Source organism: Lycorma delicatula, chromosome 7 (assembly GCF_047948215.1).
Source record: "Lycorma delicatula isolate Av1 chromosome 7, ASM4794821v1, whole genome shotgun sequence".
NCBI lineage: Eukaryota > Metazoa > Arthropoda > Insecta > Hemiptera > Fulgoridae > Lycorma > Lycorma delicatula.
In genome coordinates, this window is record NC_134461.1 from 97689188 (window position 1) to 97711877 (window position 22690).

The 22690-nt window shown below is 28.5% G+C and overlaps 1 protein-coding gene across 1 annotated transcript in view; it reads left to right on the forward strand.

The window, feature by feature from the left end:
• The window catches only part of LOC142327276 (SCY1-like protein 2), a 69377-nt gene that overhangs the window by 9929 nt on the left and 36758 nt on the right, over positions 1-22690 (forward strand). Inside the window, exons 2-4 of the mRNA XM_075370174.1 lie at positions 7944-8084; positions 12272-12476; positions 14269-14413. Of these exons, the coding sequence (XP_075226289.1) occupies positions 7958-8084; positions 12272-12476; positions 14269-14413 (477 nt within the window). The 5' untranslated portion in view covers positions 7944-7957. The remainder of the gene's footprint in view (positions 1-7943; positions 8085-12271; positions 12477-14268; positions 14414-22690) is intronic.

Here is a 22690-nt window from a genome sequence, read left to right on the forward strand (position 1 = left end):
TTTTCACTATAATTTACTGTTTGTTTAGTTTGAAAAATTAGTTTGGTTTAACAAAACCAAATAAATGAGACTCTTAAGACCTCATGTATTCGTGCTTTGATGAATCATTTCATTGAATGATCGTTTATCCATGTTTCATTAAGGTAATAATTGGTCATGAAGTTCTTGCATTAGCTGGACAGTCTTTATAAAATTTGACTTTTTGTTCAGTTATATTCAAGTGTTTCCATAGATGTTTAACCCAATATCCCATCTTTGGTAAATTTAAAAAAATATTTCATGTAGAGTTTATTTTCCCTTTAAATCTAGAATTTTTTAAAGAAGCTTTTTACTTCTGATTGATTACTGACACAGATGTAGGATGTATCCAAAAAATCATTAAGAAAAATTACTTATTTTTAATGGGCTGTTTTCTTTTACAATAATTAAATCAAGAGCCTGTGTCTGTTCACTTCTTTTATATGAAGCTTTTGATCTGCTTGGAAACTAATGTATTGTGCAGAATGATAATGATTGTGTAACTGTTGTCACTTCCTGTGTTGTGGCTAACCTTACTTGTATCTAAGTTTTAAATAGGTTTACATATAAAATAAGCACCAATTTTATTTTATTTTTATAAATACCTTCAATAGTTAATACAAAAAAATATCTTTTGTTTTTTTAATAGTACTTTTCAGACATGTTTAGCTTGACGTGAAACCATGAATTAATATATTTATATATATTTAAAACTTAACTAATGAAAATGTTTTTGTCAACTATCATCTGATATGCTAGGTAAAATATATTACTCAGAATTTAATAACAAAGATGTTTTTCTTGTGAAGTGAAATGTTTCTAAAAAAATATTTAACAGGTAACACAAGACATTTTTTTCTATAATTTATTAAAAGTAAGCTAGTTTGAGTTTTTAAAGAGAAAATTTTGACGTTAATTATTATTTTTTTATTTATACTTTTCCAATTTTTAAAGTAATAATTAAAATATATAATATATTTTCCATAGATTGGTACAGAATATCTAAAGTAATTAAATATAAAAACAATAAAGGATATAATATTAATGACAAGTTTGTTGATATATCTATTTTTGCTTTCTCAGCTAATAAATAGTAAAGGGAAAATATAGTAATTGATTTCAAAAAGTGATAAATAAATCACCCTTTTTTTTGATATTTTTCCTTGAGGGACATTTAAGAAAAAAAGAATTTTTCATTAAAAAAATATATTAATTCTATATTAGAATAGGAAAAACAAATTTTTTGAATTTTATTCATAACCCAACATTTCTCAACCTTTCAGTATTTGCAACTCGATTTTCAATCATAGTTTTCATTGCATCCCTCCCTCTCATACAAAAACAGTGTATACAATAATAATGTATTTTAACATTAAAGCTACACCATGACCTTAATTACAAATCTTACAAATTACCAAGAATAAGTAAATTTATTGATATTTGGCAACAGTGATCCGCTGCATTGAAAATCCAAATTGATGCCTCTCTGTCTTACGTCCACCATATCAGACATTCTTGTGGCTTCATGAGAAGTTCAGATTTGTCTCAAACATTCTGAAACAGCTGTATGACCGTCTGCTCAAACGTGTATACATGCTGCACCTTGTTCAATTCCAACCAGTCTCAGTCAAGTCAATTCTTTTATTGCTATCGAATCTATCATGAATGTGTATGTTGTAATTTGCACGTTAATTGCAATTCATGTATTAGATATTCATGGCAGTTGATTTATACAGAATCATGCATAAATTTTTAATTGGGTGTAACTGAACATTAGACAATAGTGAAGCATCAACAAGTGCACAGATGAGTGGTTCCGAAAATAAAATCAAGAAAATATTCTCAGGAATACCTAAATCTTGGGTTTACTAATACTGAAGTAAATGAAGAAGGCCCACCATAACACCATGACACATGACACCATGTTCTCTGTGTCATTTGCTCAAACTTTTTGGCAGCAGACAGCATGAAACCTAATAAACTTAAACATTTGGAAATACTTCATAGTGAGAATGTTAATAAACCCCGAGAATTCTTCGAATTAAAATCATATGAAAAGCAAATATCGTTTTTAAAAAAACCTTGTCTGTGAATGAAAAAGCTTTACTTTCCTCTTACAAAGTTTCATATAAAATAATCAGATGTAAAAAGTCACACCATTAGTGAAGTGCTTATTTTGCCAGCTGCAATTCAGATTCTAAAAACTATGTTTGGAGATAATTTTGCCGAGCAATTGCAGTGCATACCTCTATCAAATGATACTACTGCTTGTAGAATTAGTGATATAGTTGAAAATGTACAGTATCAGCTTTTCGGGAAGTTGCATGACAAATTTTTTTCAGTTCAGCTTGATGAAGCAACAGATAGCAATAAAGATGTTCATTTCATTGCCTGTGTTCTATTTGGAGGTGATGGTATGTCAGCAGAAGAATTACTTTTCTGCACACCAGTAGAACTCAAAGCAACAGCACTCGCATTATTCACTATCTTAAATGATTTTATAAATGAGGCAATCATAAGAGTGAAAAAATTGTGTTGGAATATGCACCAATGGTGCTCGTTCAATGTCTGAAAGATTCCAAAGTATACAAACACTTGTGAAACAAAAATCTCCACAGTGTGTCTGGACACATTACATGATCCACAGAGAAGCTCTGGCTTTCAAAGAAATGAGCCCTGGTGTAAGTATTATGCTAATGGTGGTTGTAACTATAGTAAATTACATAAAAATGAGACTCCTAAAGTCAAAAATCTTTTCAGCACTTTGTAAAGACACGCATGCAGTACATTCAGCATTACTGTTTCATTGCGAGGCAAGATGGTTATCACGCAGGAAATTTTTGCAACATGTTTATGAATTAAGAGATGAAATCACCATCTTTGTAGATAAATAAATAGAAACCTATTTGTTTTTAAATATTTGTTTTAATTATTTGTTTTCAAAGGGCTCTCAACTGCCAAAGAAGAAATCTTCATAGACTTCATGGCAAGTGACAATATCAAAAGACAATTTAGTAATAAATCACTCTTTGAATTTTGGGCAGGGGTGAATGATGAGTTTTCTGCACTGAAAACAAGAGCATTTCGTATACTGTTAACATTTTCAACATCCTACCTTAGCGAAACTGATTTTCTGTGGTGGCTGCTTTGAAGACAAAATATAGATTTTAGCTAAAAGTAGAAAAAAACTCAAGAGTGTCTATTTCTAATATTAAACCTTCCTTCGAAAAACTTTGCTCTGGAAGACAGGCCCAGGGAAGTCACTAATAATTATTAAACTTTTTTTAAATTTAGTATTGATAAGTTAATTAAATACATTGAGCACTACTGATTGTGCTGCACTGATAAATGTGTTTTTTATTATTTATTATGTCAGAATGTATTTATTTTTGCTTTCTTTCAGTAAATCAATAATTTTTTTATTAATATTTTCTTTTCGATATGCTTGTGTCCCCAATTAGTGTTATCATGCTCCCCTAGAGGGTCACGCCCCACAGGTTGAGAAACACTGCCCTAAGCCCAAAATAACCAGGTTTTTTTATGTACATATGTATGTTGGCGTGTTTGAAACATAATAGCTTCGGACTCCTTAACCAATTTTAAACCAATATTCTTCTTACTTGGTAGGAAGATGCTGTCCTCAGAGGGATTTATTATATAAAAGTAAAAAAAATTAACATTTTATTGGAGCATTTTATCAAAAATGTTTTCTTTCATGAGTTCAAGCCCTTTTTATCAGTATAAAAAATTGCCCTAATTTTACTTGTATTCATCTCTGCTCTCAAAAAATGAATTTTCTTACCTTTCTTCTTTCTTTAGCAATTGCTTCAGCAAAAGGGAGTAAAGAGGAGATTTTTACATGAATATTTTCATTGTGAATGGGCATTTAAATGACTACAAAAAAAATTTTCCCCCATTCTATTTCTACAGTTTGTTGTGGCAATGAAAAATCGTTTTTTATATTTTTACTTCCTTGTACGAAGTAAAGGAAGTATTGTGATCGCGAAAAATTTCAGTTTTCAGAATTTCAACAGAAATATCCATTTTGATTAGTTTCGGCATGATGTCTGTACGTATGTATTTCGCATAACTAAAAAACGATAAGCTGTAGAATGTTGAAATTTTGTATTAGGACTGTTGTAATATCTAGTTGTGCACCTCCCCTTTTGATTGCAATTAACTGAACCAAAAGTGCCCAAAAAGCCCAAAAACCAAAATAAAAGTTGGACTTTTTACATTTTCTTAACTGCAGTAATCAGCCCTCATTGAGAGCTTTTCAACAATATATCATAAGTGTACTTATTAGTTATAGCGGTATATACTAGAGTTATAGCCAAATAAAATTTTAATTAATGAAATATTTGGATTGTACAAGGGGAAGGCACATTGGTTCTAATCCAACTTCTTTTTTTTTTTTTTTTAATTGAAATATATTGATTTTTATTATATGTATATAAATTCATACATATATGACTTTTTAAAATATTTAAATACAAATATATAAAATAATAATAACCATATATATATGTAATTCAAATACGTATATAAATATATATATTTTATGTATTGTAAACAATTTTTTTTTCTTTTTTGACTAATTTTTTTAAATTTAAAAAAAAATTTAAATATATTGATTTATTAGTAATTATTAACCTCTGGTTGTAAAAAAATGTGTATATGTAATTTAATAGGCGTACAAGGAAGTCATGTAGTGTAAAAATCAGATCTTTTAAAGTTTGAAAGTTCAATGTATAATCACTGCTTTTAAAATATTAAAATCAAATGCTTTTAAAATAAAACTATTGATATTTCATTATCCATAAATGTTTAGCATATATGCAAAAAAAAAATGACAAAAACTTTCACCGCTTTCCAAAAAAATTTTCATTTGAACTTATTTAAAATTATCTGTATCTTTTTATATTTTTAAATTTAGTATTGCCACTTTGGGGTCATGTTTTTAACATTAATTTTACCCAATTACTCCCCCTTGAGTAAGGAAGCTCCCAAAATCAAAACTTTTTTGCAATTCTGAAATAACATTGCCTACAACTTATTTTGTAGGGATAAAAGTCACAAAACTCCCTTTAATGCAAGATCGTCAGTTTTTAAAAAATAAAAAAAAATGTTGGGATCTCAATTTTAATCTATTTAATAATAATTTTAAAACAATATTAGTCATAAAATAGTCTTGATTTGAGAGCTCCCAGTTTTAAAAAATCAGAAAATTTCTTTTTTTGCAATCACTTTCTTAACTTCACATTGTTTTGGAAGAAAACCAGAAGTGAAACTCTGGTTTCATTTCTTTATAAATGGAATGAGAAGAAACATATACAAAATATTAAGTGAGTGAAAACTGTATATCAGATATAAATGAATACAAATTAAATGAATATCAATACGAATGAATATTAAATAATTAAATAAACCAGATTTCCAGTTGGATGATGACCATTTAAGCAATGAAAAATGACCAAAACATTATTAACACTTTTTATTTTAATGAATTTTTTGTAATTACGGTATTTTAGTAAAACATTGTTTTCTTTTTATAAATTTCAATATTATTAAATAAAAATGTAAATCAAAAAATATTAACAGTTTTTCATTCTATTAATATTTGAAAGAGATTTTTTAATAATTATTTTATTTTTTATTCAATTTTATAAAATGATATATGATGTCTAATTTTGAACATTAAAAATTTCTATAGATAAAAAGTTTATTTGTCAAATAAGTTATTTAATTATGTTAGTAATTGTTTCATAATAATAAGATACTTTATTAAAAAGATAAGTGTAATGCTTCTTAACGATTGAATTGCCAAATTTTTTTGTAGTGAAAGAAGTGTTCCATGACTTGACCGGTGTAGCCGAGAAAGTAATGCAATACTTTGCCAGCTTTTTTAGTATGCATTGTGGCTAATTAATTAATAAATAATATAGTTTAAATAAAAAAAAGCTAATTACAGTAGAAAGAAAAATTAGCTGTTTAAATACCACTACAAATTGCTTGTGATCTAAAGTATTTTATGTGTTATTGTAACTATTATTAAATTGTTGATAAGAAAAATAAATGTATTGCATCATTGGTGTAGCCCAAACAAAACTAATGAAATATTATACTTTATTTATAGCTATTATAAACAAAGGAACATCATTAAATAGAGAAAGGTTATTGTTGATTATTAAAAAATATATATCACATTAAAATAATAAAAACATATGAAGTAGGTGATTGGACTTGTGTATTTTAAACCAGTCTCTTTATTAAACATTATTGTGTAAAAGTAAAAAATGATGTGAAGTGAAAAAGTAAAAGTTTTGGAATGATCAAATTTTTGAAATATGGTAAATGAAGGTATAAACTATGATGTGAAGTTCATGAAAATTAACATCAAATTACTTTGCAAGTCAGTTATTAAAAAAAATAATATATGTTAATTTAGCAGTGTTTTCTTCTGTTTGATGAAACTACATTTAGTTTGAATGAATCATTGTAATAAATGATTGTATAAAAACCTCAGCTATGCAGATACACATTGCAGTCAAAAATTGCTTCCACAGTAATATTGAAAATTTCCGGTTGCATTTCAATGCAAAGTTTACTTGAAACTATCAAAATCTATTGAACTATCAGTTTCAGAGAGGTCATTAAATTATTTGCAACAGATTTGTATGTATTATATGATTACTAATAAGATTTGTGATTTTACATTGTAAATTTAGTAATAAATATTTTTATTATTATTTTTTTTTAATTAATATGAATTTTAAATTCTTTTTTGCCAATAAATTCTGATGGTATAAGGGAATAGCCCTTATTGTGCTGGCACTGCTATTTGTTTAATTTGAAATCATTAGCTGTTTCTGTGTCATTGTTATAGTTTTATTAATCTGATTAGAATTATATTTTATGTTTTTATTTGGGATTATAATGTGTTGCTATGTGTCTTTGTACAAATAGTTAAATGATGTTGTATTAACAATTTACCTGTATTCTTATTTGACATGAGTATAATGCTCTTGCTTGGTACTTCAAGATCTATGAGAATGCAGGTGGTTAGAGGATGACTATTTGAACTTTTTGTGCCGTCATGATATGTCTGCTGCTAACAGAACTACTTGTTAAAGAATTAAATGTCTGAGATTGAGACAAGAGTATTTTTATTTAAGATAAATTTAGTTTATGTGTTATATAGTCAAATTTAATTCGAAGCTTAGTGGATAAAAATAAAATATTCATAGTAATGTAAATATAAAATGCTTGAAAAAGTGATTTAGTGTTATTAAATTTACCGACTTTATCAATTGATAACAGTTGATGTATATACTATCAGTAATAGTATGTAATTAATATAAGGGCAAAAAATGAAAATGATCCTCTTTGTTAACATCTCTTGACATTTGTTCTGTATCGCTCTCCTAAGCTTTGTCAGAATAAACATCTGCAATTATTATATCCAGCTTCATAGATTCTGTCTATAAAATTCCCTTATGGTCCCAAAAAACAATAGGTATAATTTTTTTTGTTCAAATTTATTTGAATTTTTTGGGATTGTTCGGCAAGTGTATGTGCATCCATGGTTTGGACTGTTCTTTTGTCTCGATATTAATGAACTGAATCCATGTCTTGTCTCCAGTAACAATACTGTCAAAAATTTCACTTCCTTAATTCTGGTATTGTTGAAGAAAAATCAGTGAAAAACAGATTCTTCTTGTTTTGTGAGAAGGAAATTCAAGGGATCAGCAGGAAAATTTGACAAAACTTAGTTAAATTTTCAATAAAAATGTTAAAATAAATTGAATTTAAGAACGTATAATACATTCTGAATACTTTATGTAAGTTGTTTAATACATTAAAAAAGGTATTTTATTTTTAATTATCTTTTTAATTAATTATTTGTTTTTCTTTTTTTTCTGAAGGAAATTATTTACTTATGGATGTTTTAAACAAGTTCTGCACTACAGTCTCCAGTACTGTTTCACAGTTATCAAATGTTTTGCCTGGTAATCCTGTCACAAGGGAGTATGAAGCTACTAGTCATATAGCTAGTGCAGGCACTGGTAAGTTAACTGAAAATTAAAGGGTTTTATTGATGTATATGTTTTTCAAAAACGACTGATTTTTTTGGGATGGGGTTGGCTTTTGATGTGTTATCAGTAACTTCTCTTTCTTTCTCTGTTTAATTTCTGGAACCACCATAAGGTATTACTTCAGAGAGTGAATGAGAGGATGATATGTATGAATGCAAATAAAGTGTAGTCTTATACAGTCCAGTTTCACGTCGACCATTTGTGAGAAGTATGGTTAATTGAAACCCAACCACCAAAAAACACCAGTACCCACGATATAGTATTCAAATCTGTATAAAAGTGCCTTTACTAGGATTTGAACCTTAGAACTCTCGACTTCGAATCAGTTACCTGGACTAATACAAAAATTTAAACACCCATTTTGTCCAGTATATGGTTTTAGATGATAATTCTCCTATGCTTTGTTTCTTTAAAATTATGTACATAATCTAAACAAACTTTATACAAATTATTATTATGACAAATTATATGTCATTGTGAATGATGAATGTGTTGAAAAAATTGAACGTGCCATTTGAGATAAATGCTCCTTTACAATTTCTGAACTTTTCTCAAATTTTCCTTAAATTTCTAGTCCACTCTACAAACAGATTGGGTTTTCCTAAGTACTTTGCGTGATTGGTACTGAAACAACTTAACAGATGCCCACAACAATTTTATGGTTTTTGAACAACAATTACAATTTCTATTTTTATGTCAACATAAATTTAGTCTCTAAAAAAAGATTCTGCCTGCTGCCTTGCTGGTTTCTTGAATACATAGAAAATACACAGAGGGGATATGTTTGATCATGGAATCTTAAGTGTTATTTCTTCTTATCTAATTGGTTTTGTTATGTTTAAATTGCTTCTTCTTCTTAATTCTATATTACTCTTACCTGTATGTTGTTACTTTTTGTAAAAAGAACATATTGTTCTAGTTAGTAAAAAAAATGTAGACAACTTGTCTCTCAATGTTACATTATATGCTGGCCCTATTTTCAAGCAAAGTCTCTTTTTGATAATCCTTAGATTGAGGTTGCATAGTTGTGTTATTACAACTGACAGAGAAAATGTATTGACAAATTTTAGTTACATTAGAAGACAGTAGTCTAAAAAGTATCTTATGGTGAGATTCTGCTGACAAAGAATTAAAGCACTATATTTTGAGAACTGTGACTTATGATACAAATAATGTATCTTTCTTAACTACTAGATATTTTGTTTAAATTGCAAAGGATAACAAACATCCATTTCCCTTTACCTGTAAAACTATGTTGAATGACTTCTGTGATGACAACTTTGTAGCAGGAAGTGCCAGTTTAAATAATTAAAGAGCTTAAAATCAGAAATAACTTAATTGTTTAATCAGTATGGATTTCCATTACAAAATGGTACTCTAATGTTTCAAATATAATCCCATCAAATGATAACTATAACATTTTATTAAATAATAATGAAAACACATGCACATTAGGTATATTATGGAATAACAGCTCAGACAAATGGTCATTCCAATTTACTAAACAGAATGATAATATATTAACTAAGTGAAAGTTTCTTCTGTTATTGCTGATATTTATGATTCTTTGGATTTGCTTGGATTGATAAATTCTTATGTAAACACTTCATGTAATAATTGTGGCAAATTAACAAATTAAATTTCATTGAAAATATACCTTACCTGATAGTTTTTATTACAATGGAGGGATCTATATATTCACATTAGTTCAGTTAACAATATTACTATTTATAAAGCAATTAAGAGAAATGCTACTGTATTTCTTTTCCAATACAAGGCTTTGCTGATGCATCACTAAATGGTTATGCTAGTTGTATATATGTCAGAATTATTTATTCCAATGAAGAAATTTCATCCAACTTTCTGTTCAAAATATAGAGTGACACTACTCAAACAGATTTTACTATCAAGATTGGAATTGTGCGCTTGTTTGTTACTAATTCGTTTAGTGAAACAAGTAATTACATCCTTAAATATTCTCATAAATGAAATTCATGTACACACAGATAGCGCTTACTTGAGTTCACAGTAGGATCCTCAAGGTGGAAGGTATGTTTGTTACAAATCAAGTTTCAGAAATACAACAGTTTAATTTTAATGCCAAATGGCATCACATTAATTCATCTGTCAATCCTGCTGATATTCTGTCTCAAAATTGTAGGTGGTCGCCTTCAGAACGCCATCTTATCATTTAACAATAAGCATCAAGTTATCCTACATCCTAGCGCACACCTAATGAAAATAATAATCGAAAGTTAGCATTTACATCTTTTACATGGAGATATTCAATTAGTTCACAATTCTTTACTTGAAAAATATTTGATTATAATCAATGGGAAAATTATACATTCCATTATTCCAAGGTGTTTAAAATGTTTTTGCTTTATTACTAAACCAACAACTGCGGTTTAAGTTGTTGTCAGCTGTTGGAATCACTCCTTCTAAATTTTTCTCTTTTTGTGTTGTGTGCTATGGTGGCCCATTGATGATTCATCATAGCAAGCAGCAATCAAAAACCACATCAAAGACATTTATATAAGATGTCTATTTATATACCTTTCAACTAAGGCTATACATTTATAATCAGTTTCAGATTTAACTGCAGATGCTTTCATTGCTGCTCTGAGATGATTTATTTAATGAAGGGGTATTCCAAAACAAATGTCTGCTGATAACAGAACAAATTTTAATCCACTAAATAATATTTTACATGAATTATTTTCAAAATTTAATTTAAGGGAATTCCAATATGATATTCAGACCTTCACTACTTTGCAAGGAATAGATGGTCATTTATCCTTCCTTCATCCCCACACTTCGACAGGTTATGGGAAAGCAGGATAAAGTGTTAAATATCATTGTCATCGTGTTATGGGACAAACTTTTCTTAATTTTGAGGAAATATCTACCGTTCTTAAACAAATTGAAACTTTCGTAAACTCATGCCTACTATTTACTATATCTTCTGATTCCAGGAATCACAACCACTGACTCCCAGACATTTCTTTATTAGATCTTCTCTGACTACAATTCCTAATCCTGATATCACTGAAAAATTTACACAATCTGTGTGGAATGTTTGGTGTAAGGATTACTTACATCAGTTTCAACAATGTTATAAATGGCACAGTGCTAAGAAAAACTTATAAGAAGAAGATTTAGTTTTAATAATAGATAAAAAAATTGCTTCCTTACAATAGAAATATGACTTGACAACAAAAACATTTATAGAATCAGACAACCTAATACATGTTGTAGATGTAAAAACCACGAGTGGAATAATTCATAGGCCAATAATAAACAAACTAATTATTAGAGATTTTGAAGATTTGAATAAATAATTATTAATGATTTTTGTTGTAATTTTCATGGTATTTGTTTAACATGGTAGTTCTTATCTGAGTTCACTTATCCATTGCAGATATTTAGCGCTATAACAGAAGAAGCATTACATAATATAGTCAATTTTGCATTGTATCTTCTGGTCTCTCTCAACCGATTTACTTGTTAGGAAGTTTTGCCATCTCGTATGTGACTTGCCTTAATAAGAAATTCATCCAGGCAATGTATTTGCAGTTACTACCCTTATTAACAACTTACGTAATGAATTTATACAGGCATGAATAAAGGGCTTTGACATCTTGATGAGATCTACCGTGTGAGAAGTCCTTTATGCATTGTATCATCTGGTTTCTCTCAAGGAATTTGCTTATTAGGAAATTTTACCACATCTTATGCCACTTGCATAAATAAGAAATCCATCCAGCCAATGTATTGCACTTTACTAACACGTGTAGTAACTTACTTATGTAGTAAATCCATTATACATGTATAACCATTTCTTATCAAGATATATATTCAAGGCTGTTTATGCCATTCGAGTAAAAGGTATTATATAAAAAAAAGGTATTTTTTTTATAAATTGAATTAGAAGGTACATTTTTTAGATGTATAGTTGATATACAATCATGAACTTGTAAATAAATTAAAAAAAAAAAATGATTAAGATGCACATGCATACTTTTTTAATATGATATTAATTAATTATTTTATTTGTTTTATTTACTCTTCTTTTATGAGACTCTATGGGAATTAGGTTAAATAAAAAAATTTATGTATTTAAATGTCTTCTTAATGAAAAAAAAATCTTTTTTCAGGGCTACTATGGAAAATTTATAGTGGATATAAAAAATCAACTAGACAGGAAGCAGCAATTTTTGTTTTTGAGAAAAGACAAGTGGAAAGATGGCCTAAAGCTGACAGGGATATTTTATTAGATACACTTAGAAGGGGTATTTCACAGTTAACCAGACTTCGTCATCCTCAGATATTAGTTGTACATCATTGTTTAGAGGAATCAAGGTATTGAAAAATATATATTTTATATTGTAATGATTGTGTGGCATGATTTTGGTTCATATATTATTTTTCAAGTAAATAAAAGTTTAAATTATTGCATATTTTTTTATTTTAAAAATAAAAATATTAAAATAACAAGAATAAAAAAATTTTATCTAAAAAGATTATTAAAATAATAAGATAATTTAAATAAATAACCTGTTAAACATAAGACATAATGTGTTACAAATGAAAAGTTACTTATTGCAAAAATTATCAATTTTTGTACACTACAAAACTCATCTCTTATCAAAGGTAAAAAAAAGGAGGATTACAGTAATTGGTCTGCTAAACTATATGTTTGCCACTATGAATAAATGTTTGTCACTATGAATAAATGATAATTGTTTAAAATTACCATTATCAAAATTTTCATTATCTATTCAGTAATCTACCTTTTTTTATATCTTTTTATCAATTTATTTTGTTGTCATAATAATAAATCATTATTTGTGTTAATCTCTACGTAGCATATATATGCATACCTTCTGATGAAGGATCTTTTATCCCTAATTATATTTAATTTTCCTTGTTTAATTTACAAAGTATACTTTTATGTTGATGAATTTAACCCATTTGGAAATAATTGATGAATTTAACCCGTTTGGAAGTAAACTACAAAATCTACATAAATGAGTAGGTTTGAAAGCCTTTGTTATTACATTTATTTGTCTGTGTTTCCACATCAAAATTTTCAGAATAAGTCCATCTGTCAAAATTACTGAATGTGTTAACATTTGCAGTTTATCATTTATATTCCACTAGGGGAATACAATTTTTGTTTTACAGAATAAAAGCGTGGCACAGTTTTTATAATTAATTTAAAACAACACAACATTTATCTTTACAACAATTAATCTTCATTTTCAATAACGACATGAGGAGGTGGAAAGGTCTGCTGGAACCTCTCCAGTTGAGACTGACTAGCTACAAGTAACGATCTGGGAAAATGCACCCACTCGCTTTCTTTGTACGTGTTCTCACATAGTTGAAGTTCATCTTCGAATTCTGCTTGTAATCTAAGCCAAATTGAACGCACTCTTTCTGCTAAAAGTTTCATTTGAATTAATTATGAATTTTTATTTAATGAATTTATAATTACGATTACAGTTATAATAATTAATAATTTTTCAGATTACCGTCAAAATGTAATAAAACTTTGTGCAAGATTTCTGAATTTAATTTTTATTTTTAATCTTATTAACCCTTAAAGGTCATCTTGGTGCAAATTTGAACCATCAAAGAATTAAAACTTGAGTTATTTTATTACAGTTAAATAAAGTATATACATATATTAAACAACCTCATTAAACAAAAAAAATATTTTAAAATACAGCAAATGTCTATAAATACTTATTTGAAAAGATTGTTATAAAAACTGTGCCACGCTTTTATTTAACTGAATATTTTCATTACTTTTAATTTTAAAATTTAATAATATTATTTTTATTTATTTCTTATTTATTGGTTATTTATTAGATATTTATATAATTTAATTTTTACTTTTCAGTGCATTTTAAAAGTATAAAAAATTAAATTGATTTTTATAGTATTTTTGTTATTTTATTCTTATTTTTATAATTGAATATTAAATTGTTAAATAATGTGTTTTCAGAATAAAGATATGACGCAAAAAGATTTAAAAGAATTGTTTATGCAGAATTCTAATATGAAGGATAATATTGATAATGTTAAACATATTTTGCATATATTTATTAGATATTTTGTTCTAATTATTTGTTTGTTTTGTTAATAGGGATAGTTTAGCCTTTGCTACAGAACCTGTTTTTGCTAGTCTGGCAAATGTTCTTGGAAGAACAGAGAATATGCCTACACCTGTTAATCCACAGTTAAAAGATTATAAATTGTTTGAAGTTGAAATAAAATATGGCCTTTTACAGGTTAGTATAATGAGTAACAAAAAAAAAAAATATTGTGTTTTAAATAGAACTTGTTTAATCATTGAGAAAGTTTTATTATCTTACAAATGATACTATGTTTGACAAACTTAAAAACTTCAAATATAATATTGAACTTTGTTTTATTAGTACATTCTTAAAGGAACATACAGGAAAAAAGTAACGTAGTAAAATCTTTTAAAGCATTATTTATATGCTTTTTGCCAAGCTATAATTTTTTTCTTAATAATTTAGAATAACCAAATAATTACTTCTTTGTTCTCTTGTACAGTAATATATGTGTTACTGACAGCTTATTCTTCTTTCTGCCCGGAACCATTGTTTTGATGTTCATGTCCCGTAATAATGATAGATCTAATATTATTCTGCTAAGTTCTCAAATTTGCTCAAGGTTTTTCATTTTTCTATCTGGTGGATTGAATTCTGAATTCTTGCTCTATTAAACAAGCAAGAGCCACCTGCCTAGTAAAAAGTATAAAATTTGGTGCTGCTTGTAGCAGAGAGGTAATACTAAACACAGTAAAACTTATAAATTATGCAAATTAACTTTTAAAACTTTTGATGATTTCAGCTTATTAATCGCAGTGTGTAAAGTGTTATAGGAAGTACAAATTTCTGTAATTTGAGCATTCTTTTTTAATGACCTTTTATTATTTAGAGTAATTAGTATTATTATCTCAAACTAAGCATCTTTTGTATTATTTACATTTTTTAAAACATTTTTACTGTATTTGGTAATTATAATGACTTTAATTCATTTTATTTTAATTGACCAGCATGGATTAACTTTAAGAGATATTTTGCATGGATGGTTAATTGTTTTGGCTTTTGTTTACTATGTCAAGTAAAGTTAGAGAATTATTCAACTGTTCTTCAGTTCAAAAGTATAACTCATAAGGTTGCATAAATACATTTAATTAGATTGATTCATTATTTTCTAAAAGGAAATTTTCTAAGTTGCAATTATTTCTCATATGTTTTATCAAAATTATTAACAGTAAAACTTAATCTTTATTTTTTTTTTTTGTCTTCAGTCATTTGACTGGTTTGATGCAGCTCTCCAAGATTCCCTATCTAGTGCTAGTCGTTTCATTTCAGTATACCCTCTACATCCTACATCCCCAACAATTTGTTTTACATACTCCAAACGTGGCCTGCCTACACAATTTTTCCCTTCTACCTGTCCTTCCAATATTAAAGCGACTATTCCAGGATGCCTTAGTATGTGGCCTATAAGTCTGTCTCTTCTTTTAACTATATTTTTCCAAATGCTTCTTTCTTCATCTATTTGCCGCAATACCTCTTCATTTGTCACTTTATCCACCCATCTGATTTTTAACATTCTCCTATAGCACCACATTTCAAAAGCTTCTAATCTTTTCTTCTCAGATACTCCGATTGTCCAAGTTTCACTTCCATATAAAGCGACACTCCAAACATACACTTTCAAAAATCTTTTCCTGAGATTTAAATTAATTTTTGATGTAAACAAATTATATTTCTTACTGAAGGCTCGTTTAGCTTGTGCTATTCGGGATTTTATATCGCTCCTGCTTTGTCCATCTTTAGTAATTTTACTTCCCAAATAACAAAATTCTTCTACCTCCATAATCTTTTCTCCTCCTATTTTCACATTCAGTGGTCCATCTTTGTTATTTCTACTACATTTCATTACTTTTGTTTTGTTCTTGTTTATTTTCATGCGATAGTTCTTGCGTAGGACTTCATCTATGCCGTTCATTGTTTCTTCTAAATCCTTTTTACTCTCGGCTAGAATTACTATATCATCAGCAAATCGTAGCATCTTTATCTTTTCACCTTGTACTGTTACTCCGAATCTAAATTGTTGTTTAACATCATTAACTGCTAGTTCCATGTAAAGATTAAAAAGTAACGGAGATAGGGAACATCCTTGTCGGACTCCCTTTCTTATTAGGGCTTCTTTCTTATGTTCTTCAATTGTTATTGTTGCTGTTTGGTTCCTGTACATGTTAGCAATTGTTCTTCTATCTCTGTATTTGAACCCTAATTTTTTTAAAATGCTGAACATTTTATTCCAATCTACGTTATCGAAAGCCTTTTCTAGGTCTATAAACGCCAAGTATGTTGGTTTGTTTTTCTTTAATCTTCCTTCTACTATTAATCTGAGGCCTAAAATTGCTTCCCTTGTCCCTATACTTTTCCTGAAACCAAATTGGTCTTCTCCTAACACTTCTTCCACTCTCCTCTCAATTCTTCTGTATAAAATTCTAGTTAAGATTTTTGATGCATGACTAGTTAAGCTAATTGTTCTATATTCTTCACATTTATCTGCCCCTGCTTTCTTTGGTATCATAACTATAACACTTTTTTTGAAGTCTGACGGAAATTCCCCTTTTTCATAAATATTGCACACCAGTTTGTATAATCTATCAATCGCTTCCTCACCTGCACTGCGCAGTAATTCTACAGGTATTCCGTCTATTCCAGGAGCCTTTCTGCCATTTAAATTTTTTAATGCTCTCTTAAATTCAGATCTCAGTATTCTTTCTCCCATTTCATCCTCCTCAACTTCCTCTTCTTCCTCTATAACACCATTTTCTAATTCATTTCCTCCGTATAACTCTTCAATATATTCCACCCATCTATCGACTTTACCTTTCGTATTATATATTGGTGTACCATCTTTGTTTAACACATTATTAGATTTTAATTTATGTACCCCAAAATTTTCCTTAACTTTCCTGTATGCTCCGTCTATTTTACCAATGTTCATTTCTCTTTCCACTTCTGAACACTTTTCTTTAATCCACTCTTCTTTCGCCAGTTTGCACTTCCTATTTATAGCATTTCTTAATTGCCGATAGTTCCTTTTACTTTCTTCATCATTAGCATTCTTATATTTTCTACATTCATCCATCAGCTGCAATATATCGTCTGAAACCCAAGGTTTTCTACCAGTTCTCTTTATTCTGCCTAAGTTTGCTTCTGCTGATTTAAGAATTTCCTTTTTAACATTCTCCCATTCTTCTTCTACATTTTCTACCTTATCTTTTTTACTCAGACCTCTTGCGATGTCCTCCTCAAAAATCTTCTTTACCTCCTCTTCCTCAAGCTTCTCTAAATTCCACCGATTCATCTGACAACTTTTCTTCAGGTTTTTAAACCCCAATCTACATTTCATTATCACCAAATTATGGTCGCTATCAATGTCTGCTCCAGGGTAACTTTTGCAGTCAACGAGTTGATTTCTAAATCTTTGCTTAACCATGATATAATCTATCTGATACCTTGCAGTATCGCCTGGCTTTTTCCAAGTGTATATTCTTCTATTATGATTTTTAAATTGGGTGTTGGCAATTACTAAATTATACTTCGTGCAAAACTCTATAAGTCGGTCCCCTCTTTCATTCCTTTTGCCCAGCCCGTATTCACCCACTATATTTCCTTCCTTGCCTTTTCCAATGGTTGCATTCCAATCTCCAACTATTATTAAATTTTCATCTCCTTTTACGTGTTTAATTGCTTCATCAATCTCTTCGTATACACACTCTACCTCATCATCATCATGGGCGCTTGTAGGCATATAAACGTTAACAATCGTTGTCGGTTTAGGTTTTAATTTTATCCTTATTACAATGATTCTATCGCTATGCGTTTTGAAATACTCCACTCTCCTCCCTATCTTCTTGTTCATCACGAAACCTACTTCTGCCTGCCCATTATTTGACGCTGAGTTAATTACTCTAAAATCACCTGACCAAAAGTCGCCTTCCTCTTCCCACCGAACCTCACTAATTCCTACTATATCCACATTCACCCTATCCATTTCCCTTTTTAAATTTTCTAGCCTACCAGCCTTTTTTTAGCTTCTAACATTCCACGCTCCGACTCGTAGAATGTTATTTTTTAATTTTCTGGTGACCCCTTCCTTAGTAGTCCCCACCCGGAGATCCGAACAGGGGACTATTTTACCTCCGGAATATTTTACCAAGGAAGGCGCCTCCATTATTGCTATGTGAAAATGCAGAGAGCCACATTTTCTTGGAAAAAAAGCAGCTGTAGTTTTCCATTGCTTTCAGCTGCGCAGTACTCAGAGGACTGAGTGATGTTGATACGGCCGTTTAAGTCATTGTGACTCACGCCCCTAACAACTACTGAAAGAGCTGCTGCCCTCTTTCAGGAATCATTCCTTAGTCTGGCTCTCAACAGATACCTCTCCGATATGGTTGCACCTTCGGTCCAGCTACTCTGTATCCCTGAGCACTCAAGCCCCCTCACCAACGGCAAGGTCTCATGATTCATAGAGGAGGTTAGGAGCTTAATCTTTATATTAAGGTAAAAATCAACAGATTGAGGCTTTTTGACGTACTAGTTCTGTTTTGATGCAGTTCGTTGTTTAATTTCGTCTCCAGTTGTGGGTTGGATTCTAATTAATATAATTTACCCTAAAAACCTATATAATTGTATACTGACATTGTGCCAATAAGTGATGCAGATATCTGTCAGTCCTTACTAAATAAATTTGGAGCAAATCTTGAAGATTTACATTTTTTAATATGATCAGTTAACTACATGTTAATTAAGACTATATATTTACCAAAAACTTCATGATATTTTGGTTTTATGAAGTAAATGTATAAATAGTCTGATAAATAATTAGTAATGCTTAAATGTGTTTGTATTTGTCCTTCCAAATTTGTCACTTTTTTACTATAATTACAATATTTTCCTGAAGTTGTTGGCAGATCAACAACTTTAGGCACATGCACATGGTTTTATTTTGTGCATGAATGTTATATTTTGCACACTTGTTCTTATTATTTGCAAGTAATTTAAAAAAAAAAAACATTGTGTAAAAATACATTTACATTACATTTTTTTTAAACTTTAGTGTGTAAGATCTCCATCCATTTGTGTAAAAAAAAAATAAATAAAACAGAGAAAACCATGATTTGAGAACCTTTAAAAATTTATAATTCACAACGCCTGATTGTTATCAATCATGTTCACTTTACTTTTTTCATGCCTTCATTCTCTGATAATCTACAAAATCCATCATCACTAATGGTAGAAACATAGGGTATTTCTTTGTAAAAGATCATCATCTATTTTACTTTAAGAGACAAAATCAGCCAAAAATATTTACCTTCATATTCTTTACACACCTCAGTCTTTTGTTCTTTTTCACCATAGTACAACTCAGTATTGTGTATGTACAACATATCATTATCAGTTGCTTTGTTTTTTCTTTGATAATTTATAATATTTTGTCTAAATAGTTGTCAAAACTGTAATTGTTATAAATTATTGCTATATTAGCAACCAGAATCCAGCAGAATTAATTTTTGGAATATGAAAATGAGTTTTATTTATCTGACAGCTCATTTGCAGGAAATTTGTAAATTTGTTTCATGTTGGTAAATATGATATTTGTTAAATAGTTCTTATTAAATTAAAAGTTCCAACTTATCCAGATGTTTATATTGAAAAACATTCTGTATTTATTTCTAAAAATAATAACTGTATTTCAAACCAGGCAATAAAATAATTTTCCTGATACAAAGCATTATACTTCAACCTCTTACAACAAATGTTATGCTTCAGTTTCAGTTTTGTATAAATTAGAAAGATCTAATGATTTAATGAATTATTTAGAAATTAACTGGAAGATTTTCTGACCAATTTATTTAATTAAATTTGTCATTATGTAAAAATTAATAAAGGAAATGTTAAAAAGTCTAATATTTAATGTGTAACTGGAAAATTAAGGTATATCTAATTTGTATTATTTTAAAATTCAGTTGAAAAAGCACTGTTTTCATAAAATAAAATCATAAAATTTAATTAAGTTTTCAAATTTTTTATCATAATTACTTAAAAAAATGTTATTTTTTTATAATATTTTATTTGTTTATTATTTTCATAAAATTATATTGTGATCTGAATAAAGTATTTATTAAGAAATAGCACCTGTGTTTGTAGAAACTACCCTGCTCAGTATAGCAGAATAGAATTCTTAATTTGCACAATTGTCTATGACACAATGTCAATGTAAACTAACATATTTTACATTCAATGAATGTTTCAACAATATATACTCAATAGTGTGATTATATATATATATATATATATATATATATATATATATATATATATATATATGATGTATATTGTGTATTTGTGTGCATGTAAACATTTTTTCAGTTTAACAAAGTATAAAGATTACAGTCGTAAATATTATATGAACACAAGTAATCTACTGACTTGAAATGTTTTCATTAGTTATATGTTTAATTAATATGGTTGGGCAGTATAATTTAATAGAATTTTTATTTGTGTATGTATTTTTCATATGATAACATTGCAGGTTATTCTTATAATATTTTTTTTGTTATTATGAATATCTGCTTTTAACTATTATGTGATTCTATAATCCTTTTAGGACAATAAAGAATGAAATGTTGAAAAGTATGCAGTTTTTAAAACATTTACAATTGAACATTCAGTATTTAAAAATATAACTAAATACTTAATTATGAAAACTTAAATAATATTATGAAAACTTAAACAGGTGTACTCCCTCGTGTATACAAATCAGGGTATCAGGTACGTTGATACCACTTTTGGGATTTATGTATATTACTACCCATAAATTTTTTCTCATTTACTACTTCTACATTTCCATTAAAATTTAATTATGGCTTGGTAAATAGTTGTGTTATATTCTATTGTATTGTTTATTTTATAAAGCTGTTTTGAAAAATGTAAATATTTACAAGTAGATATGTATTGCTATGGTTCCAATTGATAAATAACAAACCTTTGTATCCATACATATCAAGACAATTATATAAGATTCCTGCAAATTTACCTGTTATTTTGTTTCTGATAACTTCCTTTTGCTGACTTTACTTTTTGAACAATTGATGTGATATTAATATCCTATATATATTTCTAATGACTTCTGTTTTTGTTGCAATATCACTTATCTTCTAATTTTGTATGTAATTCTTATTGCAGTATTCACTGAGATTTACTAGTATTATTATACATGTTTATTTTTCTGTAAAAGTTATTTCCCACCATTCTCCATGAGCAAAATGGAGAACAACACTGTTGTGCATTGTGTTGATAGTCATACAGTCAACATGTAAAATAAACTATGTTTATTTATTGAGAAGAGTGATTTAATTATATGATAGAGTAAACGAAGTAGAATATCTTTCCACCTACATAACAATAAATGTTCAAAATGATGATGATCACCAATTTATTCATAATTGGTTATATTTCATGTTTCACAAAGTTTAGATTCTGAAAAAAAAATATAAAAAAATAGTAAATTTATTTGGTATTGCACTGTCAGGAAAATTAGCCATAAAAATATTGTGGCATATGAAATAATATCAAGGAATTAATTAAATAATGATCCACAGTAAATATACTCTATATACGCAAATAAATATACTCTGAAAACGACATGCTTGTTATACTATTGAGAGACTTGCTGATCCAGATGGAAGGATGATAGGTCATGTGACCTGGATGTGTTGATGTTTAATAATTTAGTTCAGCAAAATATCTGCCTCTCTAGGGTTTCTGTAACAATAAATTTATTAGTATAGGGTTGATGTCCATTTTAGGTTGCTTGTCTTCATTAATATGCTGTAAAAGCATTATTAGATCACTTGCCATATGCATCAAATTGGCAAACTAATATCAATTATTGAACTAACTGTTAATATTATTAAGTAAATTTCATGTCATTTGTGAAATAGCTTAGTCCAGTAAAACAACGGATGTTATCTATTTAAATTGTAATTTATTATTAGTGTTTATTTATAATTTATAATATTTTTTTAATCTACGTATTTCATTGAAAAATTTGATTATGAAATTGCTGTATCACCTTGCCAGCAATGCAAAGTGATATCAGGCAAGGTGATACCTTGCCCATTGAAGGTCAGAAGAATTCAGGATAAGTACCACATCATCAGGGAAGAATTAGTATGAAGCTGGTAGAAGTGATGTGGGATAAAACATCAAAGGTGGTGAGTAGCGTAGGAAAACAGTAAAGAATGGTAGAGTATTATTATGCATGAACATAAGTACCTCAACTACAGTTTGGTTGAAGGATGTGCATTCTGCTGTTTCTGGTGAGCTTGTTATATTATTTTAAGCGTGCTCTATAAACATTGGCTCATTCATTGAAGCTTCTCAAGCTGTTACTGGCATCAGCTAGAGCATTTGTGAAACATTTGATGGTATCCAAAACAT